Source organism: Petaurus breviceps, unplaced genomic scaffold (assembly GCF_028583685.1).
Source record: "Petaurus breviceps papuanus isolate PSGF00001 unplaced genomic scaffold, PetGlider_PUasm1.0 185, whole genome shotgun sequence".
Lineage (NCBI taxonomy): Eukaryota > Metazoa > Chordata > Mammalia > Diprotodontia > Petauridae > Petaurus > Petaurus breviceps.
The window spans coordinates 24,792,620-24,819,417 of NW_027185797.1; the positions used below are offsets into that span (position 1 = coordinate 24,792,620).

A 26,798-nucleotide genomic window follows, 5' to 3' on the forward strand; every position below is an offset into this window, starting at 1 on the left:
AGTAAGGAGAACTGAATGACTCTTCAGGGTCCGTGGCCACCCCCAGGGCAAATGGAACTATGATTTAGCTCCTCCAAATTTCTCATCATGAGACCCTGTGACAGAGAGGAGGAATGTCTCTGCTGTTAGTTTGCTTGACACTTCTTCTTAAGCAAATTGTCATACATAAAGGAATAGTTAATTTGCTTAAGAAAATTGTCATTCCTAAAGTGATAATATAAGAACTTGTGTAAATGAGAAATTCAGACAAGCACTGGAAGCCAAATGAATGCTTGTAGAATGAAATTAGCAGAGCTAGGAAACAATAGACAGATGGGAATGGAAGGAACAAGACAAGAAATAATTCCTAAGGACAGAGGCCCAGCTTGGCCCCAAAGAAGAAATGAGAAAATGCCCCTGACTTTCTCTGAAGAGCTGGGGGACTGTGCATGTGGAACATTGCATGTGCTGTCAGACTTGACTGATGTATTAGTTTTGATGAACTGCTTTCCCCCCTTTTTTTCTTTTAACTCTTTGTGACAAAAGATGGCTTTTGCTAGGTAGAGGAGGAGGATATAGTCAGGAATTATGAGGATATAAAAACAAGATTACATAAAAAATTTAAAATGAAAGGTGAATCAGTCCTTAATTTCCAAACAATTATATTTTATTGGGGGATATTACACATAATCAGATAAGTGAATATATGCTGTGAGACTGGGCACAGGTATAGAGGCAAGAGATGGAAAGATAAGTTTGGGAAACAGCAAATGGGCCATTTTGGCTGCAATATTAAGAAGGTGAGCCCCTGAACAGAGTTCCTTTTCAAAAGAGGAAAATCTCCTTCCCTCTGCCCAAGGTGGGGAGTCAGTGAAGGACTAGAAGTCATTATAGGGCCTTGTTTGGTCAGCCCCAGGACAGTGCTTTGTTTCCCTTTCAGGAGGAGTGTGAACCACAGTGCAGCCCTAGGAGTCTGGGAGGACTTCATGGGAGAGTCAGAATTCCACCGGAATGTCACTGTTGCCCTTCTATCACTCCAAATTCCATTTCTTTCGGGGCATAAAACCACAGGGTTTTTATAAATAAATAAATAAAATAAATATAAATAAAACCCCAGGGTGTCACTCAAGTCTTGGGGAGGACTGTAACATTCTGTGGGAGAGAAGGGTTACACTAGAATGCCAGGGTGTTTGTCTATAGGTGACCCCACGTTCCCTTCCCTTCCAATGGGAGTCTAAACCATGGGATGATAATGAGTAAGAAGGACTTTGGGACCCTGGTGGAAAAGATGGATTCACTAGTGAGGCAGAATTGCGCTGATTTACATGTGGGATTTTTCTTTTCATTTTTGGGCTCCTATGAGTTCAACATTTTCTGTGGGATAAAATAAATGCTTATATAGGAACTGGGGACTGTGGTACCCATACCTCTGAAAACCTAGACACAACTATATATAGCTCTGTTTAGAGACTTCCCAGAATAAATTCTGGGTGGGGATATAACGAGTCAAAAGGAGATTTTGTTTTTTGGGGGAGTAGCCTCCAGGATAAATCCTTTTCCATGTACATATCTTACTTGAGGATAACTTTAGTCACAAAAACTCCAGTGACTCCTTACCACCTCTTGGATCAAATATAAAATTCTGTTTGGCATTCAAAACCTATCATAACCTGCCTCTCCCCCCCTCCCCCCTTTCTAAACCTTTTTCATCTTAAGTAACACTCATCACAAATCTCTTCAATCTAGAGACACTGACCTCCGGGTGCATGTTTCTCTTGGACTTTAGCTATTTTCACTGGTGGTCTCCCAGGGCTAGAATTCTCTGGCTTCTTCCAAATCCCAGAAAAATCCAACCCTCTACAAAAAGACCTTCTCAATGTCACTTAAAGATATTACCTCCCCTAAGATGCTTATCTCCAGTATATCCCCTCTTTATCTTGCTTGTTTCCTTTGTTATCCAATAGACTGGGAGCTCCTTGAGGGCAGGGAATGTTTTTTCCCTTTCTGTGTAACTTTACACTTAGTACCTTCTCATTGTACTTAGCAAATGCTTATAGGCTGATTGGATGACAACACCCTAGGAAACCTCAAAGGGTGACTCTAAACCAGCCAGTTCGTTTTGGTGCTTTGACATATGATCTGGAGTTTTATCTTCTTAACAAAGTGTCAGTGGGCAAGCTGGAGACTCTAAAGGGAGAGAGGGATGGTAGATCAAAGGTTGAAAAAAAAAGACACCTCCCTGTTGAACCAAACACTGTATCTTAACTCCTCTCTACACTTCTGTGGGCCTTTTTTAAAAAAAATTTACTTCTACAAATACCTGTAAAATATAAGCTTTTTGAATTAAGAATTGTTTTTTGGTTCAGTCTTTGTATCATTGTTCCTGCCAGTGTTAGATGCTTAAAAATGCTTCTGGAATTCAATTGGATTGGATCAGATTTAGAACTGGAAGGCACCTCAGAAGTCATTTATTCCAAGCCCTTCACCTTCACTTTACAGATGGGTAAATTGTGCCTTAGAGAAGTAGAGTGACTTGCTCAAGGGGACACAGTAAGAAATAGAACTGGAATTTATTTTTTCTGATGCTTTGTTTTTAATTAAGCTAATTTGATGTTCCCATCAGGTTACATGTGTTCAATCTGCAGCAACTAATTATTCCCTTCTCTGGAATTTTTGGTTTCCATAGGTAGAACTTTTCTCTATTTCAGTTACTCCTATCACTCTCTGAATTCCCAAAAAAGCTCCCCCCAGAAATCCAAAGAAAGCTAGTATCAGCAGGGGGGATCCACTTAGAAAAACACCAAATGCCAACTTGAAGAGACAAAATAGTGTGATAGTTGCCCAAAAGAAGGCATTCAGGAGAGTCCATGGTCTTCTTCTGGGTTTGATCTGCTCCCCTGGAAATATCCCCGTCTGACTGTAGTGTTCCTGTAAAGCATCCTTCTCCTGATAAAGCTTGTGCAGCCACTTGGCTATTTCATTGTCATCCAGAGGAATCTCTTTCAGGGGAATTCTCCTTAAGTACATATCTGCTTTAAACTTCTCCCTTCGAATGAGCCCTAGCAAAGATGGATTCCGGCGTCCTCTGAAATTTAGAGTGACATCATAAACAGCAGAGACTTTCCCCCGGAGACACTGGACAGCAGTGGTGAAGCCTTTGGTTCTCGGCAGCAAGTGGTATTTGAGCTTGGGCAGTCCCTTGGATTCGGCCACCTCCATGCTGATGCGATGCTTTTGCTCAGTAAAGCGAGTCCCTTCGCAGAAGAGGACAAAGCACAAGGTCTCTGGATAATCAGCCAAACGTCTCAAGCCTTCAACTAGGTCCTGCTCGTCCTCCTCCCATTTTCTTTTGCAGAATATGCTTTCCTGAAAGTAGCACACGCAGCCAACCACAGGGACATATAACAGCTCCTTTTTCATTAGGTACCTGGTGCTGCCCAGCATCCCGTAGCGTTCACATAAAGTACAGACACAAAGAAAGTCAATTTCAAAGGTGTGATTAAGAATGACGATGACGGGCTCTGTTCCTACCTTGTCCGCCGAGTCCCGACTCGTGAATAAGGTACATTCGGAGCCCGACCACCACTCCAGGAGCATGACTAACTGGCTACAGAAGGTGTAGGTAAGGCGACAGTTGACCTTTCGGTAGTACTTCTTGTTGAGAGGCCAGAGGGCGAGGGAGCATAGCTGGAGGAAGTTAATGACCAGTCCGCTGAAGACAAAGGTCAAGCCAAAGACCAAGAGGAAGGCGGCATACATCTTGGGCAGTCCGAGCGCGCTCATGGTAATCACCTGAAACTCCAGGCTTTTGCATAGCCTTCCTTTCCCATACTCGGGTCAGCGGGCACAGCTCCCCCACCTAACCCCTCTGAGCTCCCAGGAGGCAGCTGCTCCAGGGTCCTCTGCTCTGCCCAGACGCCTCAGTTTCCGCTACCCGGGAGCTGTCCACTGAAGTCCCGGCCGCCTTGACTGCTAGAAGGTGGAAGAGGGAGAAGGTGCTGGGAGGGCGAAGGTGAGGCTGACACTGTTGTTCCCGAGACAACTTTGGGTGTAGAGCGAGGCTCTCACAAGCACATTCTGCCGCTCTTAAATTCTGAGGTAGTGCTCAGCAACCCTGCTATTGGATCCTTAGAAGACTGCAGCACACCTGCGCATTCCTCCCCTCCTCCAACTCTTCCCCCGGCCCCTCCTCTTTTCCCTTCTTACCTTTGCTCCCCGCCCCCTCCCCCCGCCACTTCCTCACCACTCCCTTCTCCCCTGCGGACTTTTCTCTTTCTCCTCGTTTGGCAGAGAGTTGGAATTTAAGCCCACATCCAAGGAATCTAAATCCAAGTTCTAGGAAACCTTGTTGCCTCCTACCAAGGGGACTGTGGAAAAGGGCAGGCTATTTCTGACTTTGGTGATGGGAGTCTTTGGCTCCAGGGGAATCTGAGGCTGTAGTGAATTATCACATGGAACAATCTGGTTATCCTGTTGTACACCTTGCCATCATGTCTATCTTCAGTCCAGGAGAGGAGAGCTTCAGGATAATAGTTAGTGGGGATGGTAGCAAAAAGTGTGTATTTTTTGAGAATGAGAGAGAAATGGGGATGTTTTAAGCAGCAGGGAGAGATCTAGACTAGGTGGGTAATGATTAAAATATGAAAATGTATAGCATATTTGGGGCTATTTGTTAGAGAAGTCAGGATTCGATTTTTAAAAAATTTTCAAAGTAAATGATAAGATTAATAACTTCATTGCTCTAGGTGAGAAAGTTGATTCTTTGAAGACTCCTACTCAGACTCTAATCGTTCATTAAGATTTCATAAGGTGTAATGATTGTTAGAAATTATTTTACCATATTCATCTAGGTAATATATATTTAGTCAGCTGTCTAATTATTCTTAATCCATATGTTGTATAAGTTTCATAGGAATACAGATTCTAATAGGAAGGCCCTAAAATAGGCCTCAAGCATTAGTATCATGGTTAATACTTGTTTGAAAGCTATAAAACTTACTTGGGGAGAGCTGAGAATGGAAGTTGCTGTTTCAGCTATACCCACTGCCACCACTGGCACCATATCCATGGACACAGACCTTCAACCAGTCCAGTCAGCCAGCAAGCCTGTGGAAGGATCATCCTGTGCCCTGGCTTTGACAACTTGTTTCCATACTCTTCCAGACCCAGGACTGCTTCCCACATGGCCACCGTGGCCAATTCTCACTTGAGCAAAAACATCCAACAGATGTACAAGAACCCACCTGAAAGGAACAAAGTCCTGGTCATATACATTTGGATTGATGGCGCTGGGGAAGGACTGCACTGTAAAACTCAGACCCTAGTCAGTGAAGCAAAGGGCATCGCTGAACTATGGGAATGGAATTTTGTTGGCTCCAACACTTTTCAGTGACAAGTACCTTATTCCTGTTCCAAGACCCCTTCCAAAAGGACTCCCATAAACTGGTTTTCTGTGAAGTTTTCAAGTATAACCACAGACTAATTTGAGGAATACCTGTAAAGGGATCATTGATTTGGTGACCAACCAGAAACCTTGGTTTGGTATCAAGCAAGAGGCTGCTCTTATGAGAACAGATGGACACCCTTTTGGTTGGCCTTCCAATGGGTTCACTGGACACTAGGGCCCCATGGGAGCTGACAAAGCCTATGGAAGAGATATAGCAGAAACTCATTCCATGTCTGCCTATATGCTGGAGTCAAAACTGGGGGGGCAAATGCTGAAGGAAGGGGAAGTTCCAGATAGGACTGTGAGAAGGGATTGCTATGGGAGATCACCTCTGGATCTCCTGCTTCATACTTCAAGTGTGTGAAGATTTTGGAATGATTGTAACATGTGATCCCAAGCCAATCCCTGGAAACTAGAATGGAATTGGTTGCCACACCAACTTCAGTACCAACGCCATGAAAGAAGAGAATGGTTTAATATTTATTGAAGAAGCCACTGAGAGACTAAGAGACACAAGTATCACATCAGACCACAAAGGGGGTCAAGACAATACCAGTCACCTGACAGGTTTCAATAAGACATCCAACATCAGTGAGCTCTCTGCTGGTGTGGCCAACCTTGGCACCAGCATCCAAAGTCCCAGGATGGTTGAACAGGACAAGAAGGGCTACTTTGAAGATCACTATTCCTCTGCCAACTGTAATCCTTATGCAGTGACAGAGGCACTGGGCTGTACCTGTCTCCTTGATAGGATACAGGGGAACCCTTTCAATATAAAAACTAAGTGGACTGGACCTATAGATACCTTCTCTATCTCCCATCCCATAACCCTTTTTTCATGCCCTCTTCCACCTCACCTATCCCCCTTTCCAATTTTCCCTACTAGATGTAACTCAGGGCACAAAATACCATGGTTTTTTGTGCCCATAGATAACTCCTTAATTTTTTTGTGGGGGGAAGAGAAGTAGGGTTGGGGGATGTTCTTAATCCCCCCTGCCATCATTTATGACTTTTTGAAGACTGAGAAATAGCATGCTAGTGGGGAAATGGGGTTAGGGAACATAATCACTGCTTCCATCTAATCAAGTCCATACATCAACAGAGACTTGTGGCTTCTAGGGGAGAAAAATAAGAATTAGTATTTGAGATGGGTGGGTTAGAGGACAGTGGAAGGTGGGTAGAAGGAGTAATCTACTAAATGTTTTGGAAGGGAGGAAGAAGAGTATTAAATTCATAAGAGACTGTAATCTACCTTTTTTAAAAGATAAGAATTAGTAAGGGTTGGTGGTGTCAGCTTACAGGAAAACAAACCCTTTGTCTTCTAGCTGTATGGGCCTCTAGATTTTCCCTGACCTAGAGGGGAAACCCTTGGCCAGAAGATAGTCTGTAGGCTGTGTGAAAAAAATGACCCTGGAAGAAGGGAACACCTCAGATAATAAGGAAGGTCTTGGGTCCATTTCATTAGGGGGCCAGGTTCCTTTAATAAAGTGTTTTGGCTTAGAGTTCTGCCTTGGTTTCCCTTTTTGGTCTTCTGGGGTAATTCCCCCCCCCCCCCCCATTTTTGTGAGTCAGTCAGGAGTGGGAGGGTATTTCTGAATCGTTTGGCTTTCTCACCTGCAAGGGACGCAAAAGATAGTATGTACTGGGTAAATTTTCATCATTGTCTCCCCCATGGATTCAAGACCTGGGAGAATGGACTCCCATGGCTGCTCACATCTAGATTTTCCAAACCTGAGGTAAATCTCTCCAAGTTGCAGATTGATAAATTTGCCTTTGTTTCCAAATTTTTAAATAAAATCCCTAATTGAGCTAAAAGAGACTGTTCAGATTGTCTAAGTGTATAAGCTCCAGAGCACTTAAACTACCTTATGGCTATGATTTTTACTTTTTATAATGTAAACCGACTTTTCTACCCCATTTTTTTTTCTTTTTCACTTTGCCAGAAACTCTGCTCAGTTTTAATAAACTGTTTTTTTCCCCCTCTTAAAAACACTACATATTTGGGAGTTTTGCTGAAATTAATCTTGTTAAGATGTAACTGGTTTTTAAGTAAAAGGATAATTTATAATCTTGGTCTCTGGATTTCTTCAGGTCATCAAAGGGGAAAAGGGGAAAGGTCAGCACTGTTGGCAGCCAAGCCTGTGACTGGAGGAGGGTACTGCAACTCCAGTAGCAGAAAGGGGGCTAGTGATGAAGCTCTGCAACCTTTAATAGGAGAGAAAGGTCCCCAGTAGCTTTCATGGTATTAGGGCTGATTTCATCCACACCAAGGGCATTTTAAGCAGCTTGTAGTGAGAGCAGTTTTGAAAGTAAGGGTGGCCAATCTGAAAACCACACACACACACAAAACCCCATAAGATCAAAGGTACAAGCTCCTTGGGGATCTCATAGCTTTATGATCCTGGATACCAGGTTTGTGACCAGGTCTCCTGCAGAAGGCTCTCATAAAAGCTGAAGGGGATTGAGTTATGTGACTGCACAACAGGGACCCCTATTCCCCAAACCCTAAGGATATAGGGAATAGTTTAGGTTCACATAAGAAGTTTCCAGAGACCAACCACTTAATTCTAGTCAATGAAAGAACCTTTGGGCTCTAATTGACTGGTCTTAAAGTCTTAGAGATTAGGTCCAAAAATTAAGAATTTTCTAGAACAGAGCCCTAACATTTAAGTGTTAGCTGTAGGAAAAACACCCATGTAGATGGAACTCAGGTGGGTAGGGGATTACCCCCTTTGACTCATTCTCAAAGAAGGTACTCTCTAGTCTCTTTCAGTTGGGGAACTTCTTGGAGGGAATAGACAATACCGGGGTGTACCTCAGGACTCTATTCCAATTCTCTCAAAGGAAGTTCCTTCAAAGAGTGCCACTCCTTGCCAAGGATGCCTGCCGGAGAGATCGTGTTGAGCATGAGCATTCCTACACGGTCCCCATTAGGCAGGCTTTTAACAGCCTGGGATAAGGGTGGATTCCCTGGGGGGTTGGGGGGGGGGGGAGATGACTAGAGCTGAAGCCATTAAGCTGTGTAGAATGTGGTATGGAACTACAAAGGGTTTAGAGGGATGGTTCTGGTCAAAGTATGGAATTTTTTATTATTCTACTCCTAAAGAATTACAAAGTTTCATTGAGCAGTTGCCTATAACTAATGTGAAACAGGTGAATTATTGGTCTTGTTGGGAGGCACTGCCTAGAGACAGTCAGCCTTCATCTGTTTATTGAGCTTTGCCAGACGTCTGTCCTCTGCTTTCTTCTTCTGCCCCTCCTGCTTATGGCTCCTCTTTTTGTAATGAAAGTTCAAGAAACCAAACAACGTGCTACTGTTTTTCTGCTTATAGATAAGACACCAAGCAACAAGGTGAGGTCTTGTGTCTGTATTAAAGAACATCATCTCTTCAGACCTCTCTAATTAGAGGAAAGAGACCCTCGATTTGATGAGGATCCTCTTGCATTTATTGATCAACTGAAGGCTATCTTTTTGGCTATAATCTAACTTGGAATAATGTGATAGATCTTATGGGGACTCTGTTATCCCAGGAGAAAGAGTAGGTATTATTGAAGACAAATTGTGGGTCTGGGGGAGGTCCCCAATGGGATCTTAATTAGCCCACACAGTTCATATAGCTACAACATTTTGCAGAAAGACCAGATTTTAGTAACTTCCAAGAAACTGTCCAAGAAGGGGATGAGACGCCCTTGAGATTTTATGACAGGTTATGTAAAAGTGGAAAGCATTATCCTAGATCAGATCCCCTAAACCAGCAGGTTGCCAGGATTATTAAGAGCCAGCTGAAAACAAAGACAATGCTGATGTGGGGGAGAAGTCCAAACAGAGAGGTCAGCCTAAGGCTGTCCTGGCAAATGTTTAGACTCCTAGCCACCCGGCACCTTTTCCCAGACCCTTAATAGAGGTAATGGGGACTGCTTTTATGGCAGGAGGAGAGGATTCTTTTAGAGAATGTATGATAAGACAGTGGAACTTGAGGGGGTCGCTGGGCTACCTGGCACCACGGATCAAGGTCCAAGGATAAACTTGGTTTCAGCAGCAGGATTATGTTCCAAGGGGAAACAGGTTTAGGGAGCCTTTAAATCATTTAATTAATGAATGATGGGCACGGAGGAGTCCAGGAACAAAGTAACAGAAGGTACAAACAACAACCTTCCGGGCATGAAGTGGGGGGGGGGGCAGGGAATAGTGCTGCTTCTAATAGCCTTGCCCCTGTTTTCCCTGCCTCAACTCTCCCCTAACTGGACCAGAGTTCTGACTATTACAGCTGGGTCATGTGATTGCCCTGTTGATAATGGAACCAATTATTCAGTTTTGATTAAGAAACCAAGTTTTGACTGTACTGTGTCACTCAATCTGTACAATAGTGGGAATAGAGGGAACGCCCTGGGAGGCGGCCCTCTCATCCCCGCAAGAGGTGACAGTGCGTTCCCTGTCTCTGTACTGCATTCTTTCTTTATGGGTACCTAATGTGCTTGCTAATCTATTTGGAAGAGATCTTTTGAGCAGATTTAACACCACTCTATCACATCTCCATGTCTTCAACTCTACAAGCGCCAGAGTCCAATGTCTTTGTTCTCAGTATTTGCTGATGTACTTACTGATTTTAGTCGTGATGAGCTTCTTTTTCCTGTGGTATCAGTCCAATGTGTTGCAATAATAGCCCATGTGAGGGATATTATTCTTCTGATATCCTGAGTTCTTTGTGGACCACCTCTTCCACTGATGTGGGCCTTTTGAAGTCAGCAGTCCCAGTTACTATTACTACCAAAGGCGGACAACCACCATCAGTGCCTCAGTACCCCCTAAGAAAGCCATTGAAAAAATTTCTCCTATCCTTAATTCCTTAATAGAACAAGGGATTGTGGTTCCATGCAGGTCTCCCTGCGACACTCTTATATTGCCCATTAAGAAACCTAAACCAGGCCCTGATGGCAAACCTGTTCATAGGCTTGTTCAAGATTTGCATATCATGAATGCATATGTTATACCAAGACATCCTGTGGTGCCTAACCCTGCCACAATTGCTTCTTCTGGTCCTCATGATGCCACCTGTTTTATAGTAACAGGTCTGGGCACTGCATTTTTATTATTCCTATAAGCCCCAAATCCAGACACCTGTTAGCATTTACTTGGAATGATCAGCAATGGACACAGACTCATTTGTCTCACAGCTATGTTGAGTCTCCTACTCTGTCCTCTCCAACTTTACAGCAGGATTTAGCCTCTGTTATCTTCACAGACTCAATTTTAGTGCATTACATTGATGACCTTCTACCAGCCTCACCCAGTGTTGCCGTCTGCCAGATGGGAGGCATCCTCTTCTTCAGCTCTCCCACTGTGGACACAAGGTTTCCAGGTCAAAGGTACAGTGTTGTGAGGCTCATGTAGCATACCTTGGGTTTGTTCTATTTCCCAGAAGAGCTTACTGGCAATGAAAGCCTTTCATGCCCAAGATGAAGAAGCAGGGACGCACTAGTTTAGGAGCTGCTGGATGCTGTCATCAGTGGATTCCATCATTTGGTGACTCAACTTTTGGTGCTTGGACTAAAGAACAAATTCCAGAGCCAGTGCTTCCGTGGAACTGAAAAGGCCCAGAAGTCTGTTCTGTCTCCAGTACTCCCTGACGACAGTAAGCCCTCACTTTTTTGGGTATGAACCTGGGGAGGGGGGCTTCAGGTGTCCCCACTCAATCATTGGGATCCACCATGTTCCCTGTAGCTTATTATTGGCTCAACTGGACAGTGGCTTCTGGAAAACCACCCTGTCTTTGGGCTATTGAAGCCATTTCCCTGTTGGCCAAGAAGGCCTCTGACCTGGTATTGGGAAATCTTAATCATTTAATGCCCTCAGAGGCTGAGGCTTTGCTCTTATGTCACTGCACCCAAGCCTTTTCTGATAAAAGGTTTGCCAGTGAAGTGACTTGGAAGGGAAAATGTTACCACCAAGAGGTGGTCTGTTCTTAACCCTGAGACATTACTCCCTGACCTTCCAATCTCAGGTGAGCCTTTACATGACTGTCCCTCTGTTGCTGACCTGGCTGAGAAGCCTCACAGTGACCTTGCTGATGTCCATCTGTGCAATCCAGATTTGGTCCTCTATGCTGATGGCCCCTTCCTTATGCTTTTTTTTTGGAGGGGGAGGGGAATTGGGGTTAAGTGACTTGCCCAAGGTTACATGGCTAGTTTTTTGTGTCAAGTGTCTGAAGCTGGATCCGAACCCAGGTCCTCCTGACTCCAGGGCCAGTGCTCTAGTCATTGTGCCACCTTGCAGCCCCGTGACTCCTCCTTTCTGAAGGCTGGAGAGAGCTTTCCAGGAGCTGCAGTTGTTTCTGATCACAGGGTAATACAGACAGCCTGTCCCCCTCCCCACCTCAGTGCATAGGCCTGCTGCCTTGCTGCTGGTACAAATGCGCCATATGCACCAACCCTCCTTGTGCCTTAGCACTGTCATGTTATTGGGATGTTGTAACGGCAGGGAGGGAGGATGATTTACTTCCTCTGGTAAAGCTATTGCCAATTCAGATTTAATCACACACATACTTTCTGCCCAAGGCACTTGCCATTGAGTATTGCTCTGCTCATCCTGTTTCCCTTGGAAATGCCCACAAGGATGTAGCTGCCAAGTCTGCTGCTACAGAAGGGCCTGCTCTTGTCCTCCCTCTTTGAGATTCCTCTTCACAGCAGCCTTCAAACAGCCCTCCTCTTCCTACAGTGAGGTTAAAGTTGAGAAGTGGCAGCAGCAGTAAATGCAGAACAGGTCTCTGGGTCACTCCTGAAGGTAAACCACTCCTCCCCTGGAGTTCATTGTGGCACACAGGGAATAGTTAGTTCAGTTAGGCATGGGTGGATTGTTCCTGGTATTATCTCAGCTGCTGCTCTATGACTCCCAGGTGTTCTGTCTCTCTGCTTTTTGTTGGCCATTCCACTGCTTATACTCCCTTTGGGCATTTACAAACAGACTTCTTAAACATGAAGCAGGACATTTAAAACACTGTTTGGTTATCATCGATCATTTAACTCTCTGAGTAGAAGTTTTTCCTACTTCAAAAGCCATAGTTGCTTTTGTTACTAAAAAGTTGCTTAAGGAAATTGTCCCTAGATATGGCACAATTGCCCATATTGATTCTTTCTTTTCTTTTTTTTTTTTTTTTTTACAAATGCTTTATTAACTTCTGATTTACATCATTCATTTCCACCAGATTTTGAGTTACAAAATTTCTCCCCGTTTTCCCCCTACCCACTGCCCCAAAATAGCAGTCCCATAGGATATCCCCTCCTCCAATCTGCTCTCTCCCATATTTTCTCCCATACCTCTTTTGACTTTTCCAGTGAATCTCTATGCCCCAGTGCCTGTATATCATATTTCCCAATTACATGTAAAATAGTGTATATATATATTTGAATATTTGATTTTAAAACTTAGAATTCCAGATTCATTCCCTTCCTCCCTTGTCACCCACCCTTACTGGGAAGATAAGCAGTTCAGTATAGGTTGTATGTGTGTGGCTAATGCAAAACAATAACATAGTAGATATATTGTAAAAGACTGACTATATTTCCTTCCCTCCTATCCCACCTCCCACTTGTTCTATTCTCTACTTTGATCCCATCCCTTTTCAAAAGTGGGTGATTCCAACTTCCCTCCCCCAGAGCCTTCCCTCCCTTCCATCATCCCCCCTCTTATCCCCTTCCCCCCCTACTCTCCTGGAGGGTGAGATACCCTCTTTAGTGTGTATTTCATTCCCTCCTCAAGCCAAATTCAGTGGGAATAAGGTTGACCCATTCCCTTGCCCTATTATTCTTCCCCTCCATTGTAACCATTTTCCCTTGCCTCTTCTATATGAGATAGGTTACCCCATTCTGTCTCTCCCCATCTCCTCTCATTATATTCCTCTCTCACCTCTTAATTTCACCTTTTAAGTATCATCCCTTCCAGTTAAATTGGTCCTGTGCTCTCTATGTATATATGTAGACATATATACACATTTACATATGTATTCATATGCCCATATACCCTCATCTAAAGACATATATATATATATATATATATATATATATTTCTATTCTCTTCAACTACTGAGAAAAGTTTCATAAGTTACAATTATTGTTTTTCCATGTAGGAATGTTAATAGTTCAAATTTGATAAGTTCCTTATGATTTCTTTTTAAAACAGGTTTACCTTCTCATGCTTCTCTTGCTTCTTGTATCTGAATGTCAAATTTTCTATTCAACTCTGGTTTTTTTCAGCAAGAATGCTTGAAAGTCCCCTATTCCACCGAATGACCATATTTTCCTCTGAAACATGATACGCAGTTTTTCTGGGTAGGTGACTCTTGGTTTTAATCCCAGCTCCTTTGACCTCTGGAATATCATATTCCAAGCCCTTTGATCCCTCATTGTAGAAGCTGCCAGATCCTGGGTTATCCTGATTGTGTTTCCACAATATTCAAATTGTTTCTTCCTGGCTGCTTGTAATATTCTCTCCTTAATCTGGGAATTCTGGAACCTGGCTATAATATTCCTAGGAGTTTTCTTTTGGGGATCTTTTTCAGGAGGTGATCAGTGGATTCTTTCAACCTCTATTTTGCTCTTTGGTTCTAAAACATCAGGGCAATTTTCTTTGAGAACTTCCTGGAGGATGATTTCTAGGTTCTTACTTTGATCATGGCTTTCAGGTAGTCCAATAATTTTAAAATTATCTCTCCTGGATCTATTTAGCAGGTCAGTGGTTTTTCCCATGAGATATTCCACATTGCCTTCTATTCTTTCATGTGTTTGGATCTGTTTAACAGCATCTTGATTTCTCATAAAGTCATTAGCTTCCATTTGCTCCTATATAATTTTGAAGCAATGATTCTCCTCATTGAGCTTTTGAGATTCTTTTTCCATTTGGCAAATTTGGCTTTTTAAGGTATTCTTCTCCTCATTGCCTTTTTGAGCCTCTTTTGCCATTTCAGTTAGTCTATTTTTTTAAGGTATGATTTTCCTCAGTCAGGCTGTTGACTCTCATTTCATAATTTTTTTGCATTGTTCTCATTTCTCTTCCCAATTTTTCCTCCACTTCTCTTATCTGATTCTTAAGGTCCTCTATGGCCTGTAACCAGCTTGTATTTTCCTTTGAAGCTTTTGGTGCAGGAGTTCTGACTTCACTGTCTTCCTTCTGTTCCATGCTTTGCTCCTTTTTGTCCCCAAAATAGGAGTCTAATGTTGGAATCTTCTGTGTGCTTTGTTTCCTTTGCCTGGTCATGTTGCCCCTCAGTCACTTGACCCCTGGGCTTTTTGTCACAGTAGGACTGTGCCACCAGACAGGGGAGCTTTTGTGCCAAACGCTGGGGTTTTCTCAGCTGCCGGAGGTATTAGATGGGTGCCCTTTCTGAGGTCTCCACACACTCTGGCAAGCTGGACACATACCCCAGGACCTCCACCCTAGACTGCAATCCAGATCCAAGAAGGTTAAAGCAAGAGCGATTACCCCTCAGACTGGTGCTTGGTCCCCCTACACTCTGCAGGCCAGGAGCTGAAGCTGCCACGTGGTGCTGGCTGGCTGTGTCATCTCAGCAGCTTCTTGTCCCAGGGGCAAAAGCCAAACACTCCCACTTACTGGGTCCCAAAGTCCAGACTGCACTGACCTCTCACTTTGTCCTTTGCATCTATATGTTGATAAATCTGGAAATGGCCACGGCTGCTGCTGATCTGGAGTCCCTCCAGCTGGTGGCTGGTCAGGCCCGCCCTGGGGCTAAAGCCTCGGTGAGGGGTTGGGCTTGGCTCCCAGAGCACTGTGCTGGCTAATTTGTGCCAGCCTGCCAGGCTGTCCTCAGTGGGAGGTTAGCTTCTCTGTGTCATTTTGTCGGTTCTGCAGCTCCAAAGTTTTTGCCCATATTGATTTTGATAGAGGAAGTCATTTTACTGATTTTGTCCTCTCCCAAGTATATTCAAACCTTGGGATTGTCCTTAAATTCCACACTGCGTAATCTGCAGAGTTCTGGTCAGGTTGAGTGAATGAAGTCCCTTACTGGAAAACTATGTTCTGAAATTAATTTGAAATGGCCTGATGTTGTCCCTTTGGCTCTGTTCCATCTCAGAAGTAGATCAAGGGGAGAATGCCATATCTCCACTTATGAAATGCTTTTTGGACACTCTTCTATAAAATTGAAACTTTTTTCTTTAATGTACACCTCACTGTTTGGAGGGGATACTTCTGTTGCCTCTTACAGTAAGGAGTTGCAGGATAGACTGAAAGGATTTCAGCAAGTCAGAGCAGGGTTACAAACCTGGCCACTGGACTTCTCCCTTCATGACTTTCAACCTGGTGACTAAGTTTCCATAATATTGACACAATATTATATCATCAAAATTTTAATGCAAGAAAAAAGAGAAATCATCATGAAGAATCTAGTGCTGAACAGAATTTTTAAAATTCCTTCATACATGTTTGTGCCCCTAGAGAGGCTGGACACCTCATTTGTCTGGTGCCAGACAGAGAATCAAGGAGCTGAGAGTTATTCAAAGTCTAACCAGAACAGGAATTATCTGGTGGTTAAAATCCTGCTTCTAAGGAAAAATTTCCTTGGACCAACTGTGATCATACTCCCAAGGCCCCACACGAAATACAGGGTGCTTATACATCCAAGAATGATTGGGTTTAGAATAATCATATTATTGGAATGCATGGTCAAACAGGACAAATACTGTAGCATGCAAATATGATTGGAACACACAGGTGCTGGATCTATCAATGCATTCATAAGAATTCACCTGCTTCTAGGACAAGGTAAGTGGTGCCACAACAACATTTTTGTTTGTGTAGTTTGTATACTGTTGTTTTTATATTGTTATGGATTATTATTGTAAAATACAGATCTCTAGGCTAGGTTGAATGAAGAGTTTAGATTGAATGTTCATATTCCCTAACTGATGTCTGTATACTTTAGTGCTAAACTGTGGCAGGAGGTAGGCATTATTATGCTTAAAATATACACTTCTATTTTAAAAATAAATTTTTTTTTTTAGAACCCTAAGTCAGGTAGAATGGTAATCTTTTTCTAAATCAAGCAGACTGAACACCTGGAATGATATAAGTTCAGTGCTTGGGTTGTGTAAGTGAGAAAGATTTCATTAAAATTAATGCTACCCTGGATACCAGGGGTTCACATAACCCCATTCTAGTTTTATAAATTTTATATTAATTTATAAAATGAATATGAGTTTGTTAATTTTAGTAGCACATTGTAAAGATTTCTAGATTTGGCAAGTTCTTTTCTCATTGTAATATTGTGTCTCTAGATAATAAATTTCATCCATGTAATTTCAACAAGTAACATTTGAAAATTTTCAATTATTTGGGTACCAATGTCTAGACATTTTTAACATTTAAGTTTTATTTTCAGAATTTGTACTCCTGCTTTTATTCATCTTCTCTAAATCACAGACGTCATAACTGAATCTTGCCACATAATTTGGGTGATTGCACTGTTAGAGGGGCAGTTTAAAGTGGAGCTGGCCAGTTTGTGAGTGCTAATGCAAACTTGGGAGGCACATTTTCTTCAAGTGTCCCTTCTTTCCTCATCTGTAGAATGAAGAGGTCAGGCCCGACGGTCTCTTGGGTCCCTTCCAGTTTTGAGAGCATGTGATTCTATGATTTCAGGTCAGGAAATGCAAAATTTGGCCTCTGGCATCACAGTGTATACACTTTTAAATGCATATAATTTATGTGTTTTTCTTAAAAAATGTTTTGTTGGAGAGCTGGGTTTGGCGTGAGATAGATCTGGACTCCATCCTGCCTCACAGATTTACTAGCTATGTGACCCTGGCCAAGTCATTAACCTCTCCCAGCCTCAGTTTCCTCATCTGTACAAGAAGGACAATAATAGTACCTATGTCACAGAGTTACAGTCATTAAATAAGGAAATAATAGATGGAGCCTTAGTAGTCAAGTAACTAACTTAGTCAAGTAACTATAGGATTTGGACCAAGTAAAAAAAGTCTGTGAAAGCCATTGGATTAAAGGGACTAATGCTGCATAATTAGTCTCTTGGTATTGACTGGGGAACCTGGACCATAACCTATGGGTCATCAATTGGGAACCTGAATATTGGAGCGTCTGTTTGGGCAACAGGGAGGAAAGATAACAATATCTGTTTATATAGTGCCTATTATGTGCCAGGCAGTGTGCTAAGTGCTTTACAAGTATGATCTCATGTGTCACAACAACCCTGGAAGGCAGGTGCTGTTATCCCCATTTTAGAGTTGGTGAAACTGAGGCAAACAGAATTTAAGTGACTTACCCAGGGTGATACAGCTAGGAGTATCTGGGACTGGATTTGAACTCAGGACTCTCTTGCTTCTAGGCCCACAGTTCTACCCAATGCAGCAAGCAACAAGCTGCCTCCAAAGGGAACTTGGTCTGAACCCCTAAGATGATTCACCTGTGGCTGACAAGGCGGACTTTGTCTTTGTCTTCACCCCATTGTCCAGAGGAGGACCACTTGAACTTTGCAGGACTTTTTCACCAGCATCCCAGTGCAGTTCTGGGACATCAGTAATGTCTGTATTAGGAGTTAAGGCCAAACTAAGCAGACTCAAGAAACTCAAGTTTCATGACTCTATAATGAGCCCAGCAAGCAGATCAAGGTGCTACCCCAGGCTTAAGGGGAACAGCATGAATACCCCACATGGAGAAAAGGATCATGGGAACAGAGGATCATCATAAAGAATCTAGTACTAAACACAATTTTAGAAGTTCCATCATACATGTTTGTGCCCCTTGAGAGGCCGGACACCTCATTTGTCTGGTGTCAGCCAGAGAATCAAGGGGCTCAGAGCCATTCAAAGTCTAACCAGCCAGCTGGAAGGTCTTAGAGGTCGAGTTCAGTCAACCATATCCTCCATAATGAAGCTATGTGGACGGGATGAGATATTTGGAGAAGATGGCTGAAGTTCAAATAATGGGAGGAGGAAAAAAAGGGTGGGTGAAATTAATAGTATAGAAGCATTTAAAAACTGAAGAAAAACCTAGACTGCTGAAGCTTCAATAGCTGCTACTTTTTGGATCAGAAGATACAGAAGGCGTCTTGGAGGACACATCTGCGCCAACCTTATTTCGCATGCAATGGGAAATAGAAGGTATGATACTTCTAGCCTACCTTCAGCTCCTCCCCATATCCTGGAGCACCTGGCACAGGCACATGGCAATTGGGTCGGGGAGGGAGGTAGATGGAAGGGGGTGTTGGGCTCCTCTTAGATGAGGGTGTTCGTAATGCTCTTGGGGAAGAATGTATGGAGGTCTCCAGTGAGACAGAAGAGTTGTGGAATTTCTAGGTGAGGGGGGAAATGTCAGGGCGCGGGAGAACAGGATGAGAAGACCACAGGAAGCTGTGCCTGGTTCATTTCAGAGCTACAGGCAGGGGTACGTTCCTGCCCCCCCCCCCCCCACATCCCTCTGCATTTGAGCTCTTTGGAAAAGCTGTGGAAAGAAGAATTTACCTCTCTTCCCAGTGGAAACAGCAAAGCCTCTCCAAGCCTTCAACAGAGAGGTCTTGGGGCACTACAAGGCAGCCCGATTGAGAGGGAGATGACCGTTGAACCACATGCCCCTGCTAATAAAAAGGCTGTGATCTAGGGCTGCTGCTTTTAGATGCTAGCCTGGTGTGAGCGATGCCTCCCCTACCGGGAAGGGAGACAGAGTGCTTGCTTATCCCTTTGGGGCGGTGGCATTCCTCCCGGGTGCTGGGACGGCTTCTGGCTCGCTTTACCCAGTCTTTTCTTTTAAGTAAATGTTTTTTTTCCCCCTCTTACAACAGTCTTGTGATTATTCTGGCTGGACTGGGGCAAGGATTCTGAGGGAAAAAGGGGGGCTTGTGGGCAATGGTTGAATAGATGGTGAACGTTTCTCTCCGCCCTCTATCCTATTTCGCTAGTGACCGCAGGAGCTCTCGCGGACTCAACCATCTCTAATCAACAATTCTCGGATCCTGTCCAGCCCTGACCTCTCTCTTTACATCTCCACCTGAACGTCTTATAAACGTCTTGAACTCAGTATGTTCCAAACAGAACCCACCCCAGGTACTACGGGGGGGGGGGGGGGGGGTGCCCCGGGCGCCCAACCTGGCGGCAAGCTACCTCTCCATCACCAGCCGTTGCCAAGGCAACGCCTCTCGCGTCTCCCTGCACTGCAGCCCACGCCCTCAAGGCCAGCCCGCCCTGCGCTCCATCAGCCCCAGGCTGGGGGGGGGGGTTCGCAGCCCCTCTTCCCTTCACGTTTCCCGTCTCCACCCACGTGGGCTCCCCAGGGGCTGCGTGCGCCCCGTGGGCAGGGCTCTGCGGTCTCGTGTCCCCCGGGCGGGCGCAGCGGATGCTTAACCAAGGTTTCCAGAACAAACGGCAGGATTTTCACAAACATGGATAGGAAGGACGAAGGTAGAGGGAACGAGAACGTGGTGGCGTAATGACGTCACAACGTAGCCGCGTCTATGTGGCCGCAGTGGGCGGGGCAGCGAACAGCAAGCTCCGTGCCCCGCCCGGCTCACTCTCTCCCTGCCCCGCCTCGCCCCGCCCCACACGCCGGCCCGTCACAGCCCCTCCTGGTTCTGGCCCCTGCTGCCGCGCCCGTCTCTCCTGACCAGGTCCCGCGGACGTGGAGCGAAGAGACGGCAGGTGAGCGAGAGAGCCCAGGGGGGAAGAAGGGAGGCTCGGATCGCCCCGGAATTCCACCGTCCCCTCGGCCCGGAGACCCGGTTAGTGGGAAATCAGGCCAGTCCCGCCCCGGGAGCGGCCAGGCAACAGAAGCGACCCCGCCCCCTCGCCTCGCTCGCCCTCCTCTCCCGGGGGCCCTTCCCTTCCGAGCCTGCGCAGAGGAGACGGAGCCTCTAGGCCCCGCCCCTGGCTCTGTTCTCCTTCCCGTCTCTCCCCGCTCCTCCCGGAGCCCCTCCTGTCGGAGCCTGCGCAGATGAGGCAGAGCCTCCAGGCCCCGCCCCCTCTCCCCCTTGCTGTGAGGCTGCTAGAGCCTGGGGTAGGTGGGTGCTCCAAAACCAGGGACTGGGGTGGGATAGCAGAGGATGGGATGGGATGGGATGGCGGGGGCTGGCAGGGGCTGGGGCGGGATGGAGTAGAATGAGAGGATGGCCGGGGATGGGCTGGGATGGCAGGGGATGACGTAGAAGGGGATGGAAAGGATGGCTGGGCTGGGGGGTTGGGGTCACTCCGGGGGAAGCTGCCCGGAGTGTTTGTGATGGAGGCCCCCCGGCCTCAGGGCCGGGGAGCCCGGGGCTTGGCCCTTCACAGGCTCGGCGTGACCTTGGGCCTCTTCCTGCAGCTCAGCCCTCCGAGCCCATCCAGGAGGGGTGCTGGCTCAGGAGCCGCAGCTGGAGCCCCGCCCGGGGCAGGGCGGGGGAGGGGAGTCTCAGTTTCCCCTCCGACCCAGAAGGGAGCTTCCCCGCAGCTCCGCGGCCCTGCCAGGAGTGACCGACACGTGGAGGCGAGGCCAGGGCCGCCCGGGGGGCTTCCCGAGCCCCCTCCAGAGGGTCTGGCCGGGCCCCAGCCCCGCTGGGGTCAGCGCCGCCAGGGCCGGCTTAGCCGTGCCCGGCTCCGGGGGTAGGCGCCAGCCAAGCAGCGGGCGCAGGGTGGGCATGGTGGCCCCGGAGCCCGGGCCGAGGGGGGCCGAGGGGCGGCCCCAGTCCGCGGAGGCCTGGCCGGCGCCGGCCTGTCCCGGGGCGGGTTAGCGGGGCTGGCCCCTTCTCCCTCTTTGTCCCCGGGCTTCTCTGGTCAGCAGCCTCCTGATGCTTTACAGACCCTGGCCTTCCGAGCTCGTGGGTGCGGGGCTGGGAGCCCGAGATGTCTGTGATGACACCTTTGTGAGGGCCATCAGAGGCGGTGTGTGTGTGTGTGTGTGTGTGTGTGTGTGTGTGTGTGTGCACACATTCAGTTCCGTGGAAGTCAGCGGATGTTCATTAAGTGCCAGGACTGCACTGAAATTAGGGATACAAGAAGAAAAGAGCTCCTGCCCTCCAGGGGCTTATAGGCTAATGGAGAAGACAGCACACAAAGGGAGGACACGTGTCATGTTCTGCAGCCTTAAAGAGCTCTGTGAATGCCAGAGATGACCGAGTCTAACACCCTCATTTTATAAGGAAGGGCCTTTGTCCAGAGGTGCCCAGGTGTTATGTGGTGCCTCCTGATTTTGTCATTTTAGAGATGGAGACACCAAGGCCCAGAGAAGTTCATGAAACTTTGATAAGACCCTCACATCACAGGGGTTTGTCCCTGTGATGGATGTTTGGCCCCATTGCCCTTCTTTGTAGAGGTCAGTTAGCACTCCCTACAAGGCCTTCGGGTCCTGGAGTTGGAAGGGATTCCAGTGATTGACCTAGGCCTGCCTGCATTGTATAAATGAAGGAACCCTGGGGACCTGCCCGCGGCCATACACACAGCAGGGCCTAGCAGGGGAGGGGAGGGAGAGAATAAGCATTTATGTCCTGCCAACTTCATGCCAGGCACTGTGCTGAGGGCTTTATAATTGCTCTCTCATTTGGTCCTCACAACAACTGCTGTTGCTGTCTTCATTTTAAGGTCGAGGAAACTATAAGGCAGAGAGAGGGGGACAGGGCTCAAATGACTTGCCTAGGGTCACACAGCTGTAAGTGTCTGAGAAGTTGAACTTAAGTCTTCCTGACTTCGGGTCCAAAAGCTCTGTACATCCCCTAGCCACCTCTAAAGACAATGACCTATGGATAGAAAGTCAGGGTGGGGAACCTGCGACTTTGAGGCCACATGTAGCCCTGTAAGTCCTGAGTGCAGCCCTTTGACTGAATCCAGACTTCCCAGAACAAATCCCCGTTTGTTCTGTATAACTTGGATTCAATCAGAAGGCCACACCCAAGCACTTAGAAGGTCACACATGGCCTTGAGGCCACAGGTTCCCCACCCCTGGCTACATTATAAGGCCAGTCCACAAGCATTTGTCAAGGGCTGACTATGTTCCAGGGGCTGTGCTACAATCTGGGGATGCCGCTGAAGGGAGAAGCAGCCCCTGCTCTCAAGGGGCTCCTCTTCTAATAGGGAAGGCAAGTAGGTCCTCTCTAAGTGCATACACAATGTGTACAGAGTATGTGCAGGTAATCAGAAAGGGGCTGGGGAGACCCAGAAAGACCTGCAGAAGGTAGGATGCAAGTTGAGTCTTGAAGGAAGCCAAGGAATGGATGTGAGGGGAGAAGTATTCCAAGTATGGGGGATGCCATGGAAAGGAATGGGGAAATTGAGGCAGACAGGCTCTGTGACTTGCCCAGGGGTCACAGAATGGTCACTGTGGCCCCAACTGCCACTAGTCCTAGAGACAGGAGATGGAGCATCATGGTCCAGGAGCAGTACATAGGCCAGGCTTGTGGGATCCTCTTGGGGAAGAAGATGTAAGAAGGAGCCAGATTATGAAGCATTTTAGAAGCTAAACAGGAGTTTCTATTTGAAAGTAATAGGGAGCCACTAGAGGCCATTGAGCAGGGCAGTTACGTGGTCAGATCTGTGCTTTAGAAAGATCTCCTTGGCTGCTGAGTAGAGAGGGTAGTTTGGGAGAGACTCGAGGCAGAGAAAGCTAATGGAAGGCTATTGCTGAATGTAGTTGAGATGACAAGGGCCGTCAGAGTACTGAGAAGGAGACATTTACCAGGTACGCTGTGAAGGCAGAGAGGACGAAAACTGGGATGAGGAGTGACTGGGAATATGATGGTACAGGATCCTGGCAGTGATAGGGAAGGTCCGAAGTGGGGAGGACTCGGGGGGGAAAGACAATGAATTGTGTTTGAGACACGGTGAGACATCCAACTTGAAATGTCCAGTAGCTGGTTCATGACGCAGTCCTGAGTTCTGGAGGCAGACTAGGACTTCACACATCTACTGATCTGGGAGTCCTCTACGCGTGGCAGCAGATGATGCCACTGAGACACAGAGACAGAGACTGGGAGGGAGAGAGAATAGACAAAAGGGCCCAGGAAGGAGCCCTGGGGAATTTGCCATAGTGGGTGTGATGTGGATGAAGAGCTGGCTTTAGAATTTTAAGTCTAGAGTGAGGAGGCCAAAAGAATAGCAGCCCAGAGGGCAGGTTCATCATTTAGCCATTCCTTCAATTAATTCATCAGATCTTTACTGAATGTCTGTCTCTTGTGTGTGCTAGAAACTTGGGGCAAATACGAAAGAAGTGTGACATCCTTCTTTTTTAGAAAATGATAGTTTCCCTAGACTGAAAAGAAGCATGAGATAGGGCACATAGGAAGTCATGTCCAGTCTTGAAGGGTATGGAGAAGAGGGACATAGGCCTGTTCACACAAGTCCAGAATGGGACCCATGTCCAGCCCTTTGAGCTAGAAGGAGGTGGTGTTGGGTCAAATAGAAGGAAGTATGACTTTCCATAGCAAGGCGTGAAGGCCTATGAGGGTAAGTAACACACAGTGAAGTTATCCTAACGTCTCATGGCTTTATGTATAAGGTGCTGTTTTTTTCATCAAAAAGAACCAAGCCTGAAATATATAATCACAAATAGTTTCTTGAGGAAGAGCTTTGTTTTCCTGAGTAGCACTAAATAGATATCACTATACTAGGTGCCTTTTTTTTTTTACCTCCAACAATAGATGTTAGATCATTTAACTGAGATTTTACCCCTACCTGCAACAAATATTCATCAAGGGGCTGGAGGGTGTGGTAGGTTGGAGTCACAAAGATCTGGGTTTAAAACCTACCTCAACAGTTTCAAGCTGTATGACTTTGGGTTGATCACTTAACCTGTCTGCCTCAGTGACCTCATCTGTAAAATGCAGGAGGGGTTGACTCAGTGGCTTCTATCGTCCCTTCCAGCTTTAACCCTGTGACCTAAAATTCATCCTGTGTTCAAAGCACTCTGCTTTTTGGGTGAGACAAAGTAAAAATACGAAAACCTTTGTCCCCAAGGAGCTTATTACCTTCTATTAGGGGCAGGGGAGAAAGAGGGAGAATGACAATGAATATAGATCATGGCTCTTTATGTCTCACCTTAAGATTTGCAGGGCACTTTGACTATATCACTTTTTTGATCCTCATAAAAGCCTTGTAAGACTGATGTTGTAGGTTTTATTATCCCCATTTTACAGAAGAGGAAGCAGAGGCGAAGTGGGTAAGTGACTACTTACAAGGGCTATACAAGGCAGGATTTAAATCTAGTCTCTTCTGACTTCAAGCCTGTCACTCTGCATTATACTGTAATCCTTTGGAGATAGAGCAAAGGAGATCTCCAGAGCGTTCTAGGGAAATCTGAGGAGGGGGAGAGCACTGTAGTAAGTAGGGAATTCCCTGTTTCCTAAGGCAGTCCATTCCGCTTTTAGACAGCTCTAATTATTAGCATGTTTTACCTGACATCAACACTGAATTTGGATTGGCTTCCCTCTAAGATGGCGGCTACAAGGGAACTTGTGACCCCTGGCGATTTGGCAGCAGGAATCGGGCACCGGAGTCACCTGGGCATCCCTGAAGCGGTGTTTGTGGAAGATGTCGATGCGTTTATGAAAAAACCTGGAAATGAGTCTGTGGATATCGTACTCAAGAAATTGGATGAGCAGTATCAGAAGTATAAGTTTATGGAACTTAACCTCGCCCAGAAGAAAAGGAGGCTAAAAAGTCAGATTCCCGAAATCCGACAGACATTACACATTTTAAAATATATGCAGAAGAAAAAAGAATCTCCAAAGCCCCTGGAGACCAGATTCCTGCTGGCCGACAATCTTTACTGCAAAGCTTCCGTCCCTCCTACTGATAAAGTCTGTCTGTGGTTGGGCGCCAACGTGATGCTGGAGTACGATATCGATGAAGCCCAGCTGCTGCTGGAGAAGAACCACTCGATGGCCGCCAGCAGCCTGGAGTCTCTGGAGGAAGATCTGGACTTCCTGCGCGATCAGTTCACCACCACAGAAGTCAACATGGCCCGAGTGTACAACTGGGACGTCAAGAGAAGAAACCGGGACGAGCCCCCCAAAGCCATGGTGGCATGAGTGCCTGCCCTCAGCCCTGGGGCTCAGCTTTCCCACCGGCCATGGCCTCTGCAGGTCTGCATTCATTTTGACTTGGGAGTAATTGTTCTTTAGACAAAAAGGGCATTAAAGTTGAAGGCAATGATAGCACACATCTTATTATAATGATAAAATTTAGTCTCGTTTACACGTCATGATATTTGATTATAATTCATCAACCAAGGACATGCAGGACTTGGACTCGGTTATCTCAGCTTCCAGCTCTGACATCCTAGATTTCTGACCAAATTAAAGCTGTACTTTGCCTCCAGCAAAGCTGCGTGGGTGACCCTGGCCCCCAACACTCCAGGGGAGCTTGTTCTTCTGCATTACTGTTGTTTACCTTTGACACCTAGAGAGAGGAGGAAATGCACAGTTCCTGTTTTCAGTACCTGTTCTTTGTTAAACCATCTGTTGTCAGTTTGGTGGTTCACAAGTTTTTTTCTTTTTCTCACCTGTAAATTTGGTTAAGCACTGGTCGATCTCCTGAATGTTTTACTCTTTTTCTTGAAGTGATGTAGCTGCCTTTATAACTAAGAAGTGGAATATAGGCTTGTTGAGGCTGCACAATCTTTGCCCATCTTCTTTCCAGACTTTCTTGTTAATTAAAAAGAAAACTGAATGGCTATTGCTCCTATGTAGTAATTAAGTAATACACCGGACATCTCTTGGCTTAAGCTCTGGTGAATGGCCTCACAGTTCACTGGAGCGTCTTAAGAGGGGAAACTAATTTCGATGTTAATTTCTTTAAAAGGAGGGGTGCATAGAAGCTGTCATGAATTAGAAGATGAAACTTTACATAGAATTATAAAACAGCTGTAGTGAAAGTCAGTCCCTCTGCTGCTGAGTGATCCAGATTCTGTTAGAAATAGAATTGTATTCTTCTGCTTTCAAGTAGTAAATGGTGCATCTGTAAAGGTTGTATGCTTTTGTTTCAAAATATTAAAACAGTGAAACTAAACTTGTGGCAAACGCTTTTTAAAACATCCCCCCAAACCCACCCCACTGAATTGGCCCCTTTGTAACTTCCAGGCAGCGTTAATAGTTCTGCCCTCTGGGCCAAGGAGAAGGAATGGCCTTATCCTCCCATAATACCTGAAGACAGTATCCTGTCAGCCTAGACATTCCTGGTTCCTTCAGCTGACCCTCCTCTGGCCTGATCTTGAGCCCCTGTGTCTCCTGGAGGCCATTCTCTGTGTGCTCCCGATGATCAGTGTCCTTCCCAAAATGGGGTCCCCAACACTGAGCCCTCCAGATTGGGGCTAACAAGGGCCAAGGCCAGTGGGTCTGTTACCTATATCACCTGGGGCAGGGCTTCATTTGAGCAGTGTCCTCCAGTCTGCTTCTTC

The 26,798-nt window shown here is 46.0% G+C and overlaps 2 protein-coding genes and 2 pseudogenes across 9 annotated transcripts in view; 3 read left to right on the top strand and 1 right to left on the bottom strand.

Moving 5' to 3' along the window:
* Positions 1-1,099: 1,099 nt before the first annotated feature.
* Positions 1,100-4,112, bottom strand: LOC138161726 (1-acyl-sn-glycerol-3-phosphate acyltransferase gamma pseudogene; annotated as a pseudogene).
* An 888-nt stretch (positions 4,113-5,000) lies between these two features.
* Positions 5,001-6,236, top strand: LOC138161480 (glutamine synthetase pseudogene; annotated as a pseudogene).
* Positions 6,237-19,951: 13,715 nt separating this feature from the next.
* Positions 19,952-26,798, top strand: part of ANO10 (anoctamin 10) — a 215,558-nt gene continuing 208,711 nt past the window's right edge. For 3 of the 6 annotated variants that reach the window (XM_069088596.1, XM_069088600.1, XM_069088601.1), the window contains exon 1: positions 19,952-20,080. The gene's annotated coding sequence lies outside the window, so the exon portion shown is untranslated. Of the gene's footprint in view, positions 20,161-26,798 lie in introns of all 6 variants that reach the window. The other 3 variants (XM_069088597.1, XM_069088599.1, XM_069088598.1) reach the window with 3 other exon arrangements.
* On the top strand, positions 19,958-26,410 carry LOC138161728 (prefoldin subunit 3-like). Of its 3 annotated transcripts, none has more exons than XM_069088605.1 (2): positions 19,958-20,080; positions 24,835-26,410. In XM_069088605.1, the coding sequence occupies exon 2, from the start codon at positions 24,835-24,837 to the stop codon at positions 25,429-25,431; it is 597 nt and encodes a 198-aa protein (XP_068944706.1). In that variant the 5' UTR covers positions 19,958-20,080; the 3' UTR covers positions 25,432-26,410. The 3 variants fall into 3 exon arrangements, with proteins under 3 accessions (XP_068944706.1, XP_068944704.1, XP_068944703.1); XM_069088603.1 differs by lacking the exon at positions 19,958-20,080 and adding an exon at positions 20,319-20,439; XM_069088602.1 differs by lacking the exon at positions 19,958-20,080 and adding an exon at positions 20,341-20,435.

Excerpts from the sequence above, each read along its gene's own strand:
- LOC138161728 (XM_069088602.1), top strand. The coding sequence starts at position 20,373 with ATGAGGCAGAGCCTCCAGGCCCCGCCCCCTCTCCCCCTTGCTGTGAGG. Across the intron at positions 20,436-24,834 it reads TGAGGCTGCTAGAGCCTGGG|ATGGCGGCTACAAGGGAACT; the intron begins GTAGGTGGGTGC and ends CTTCCCTCTAAG.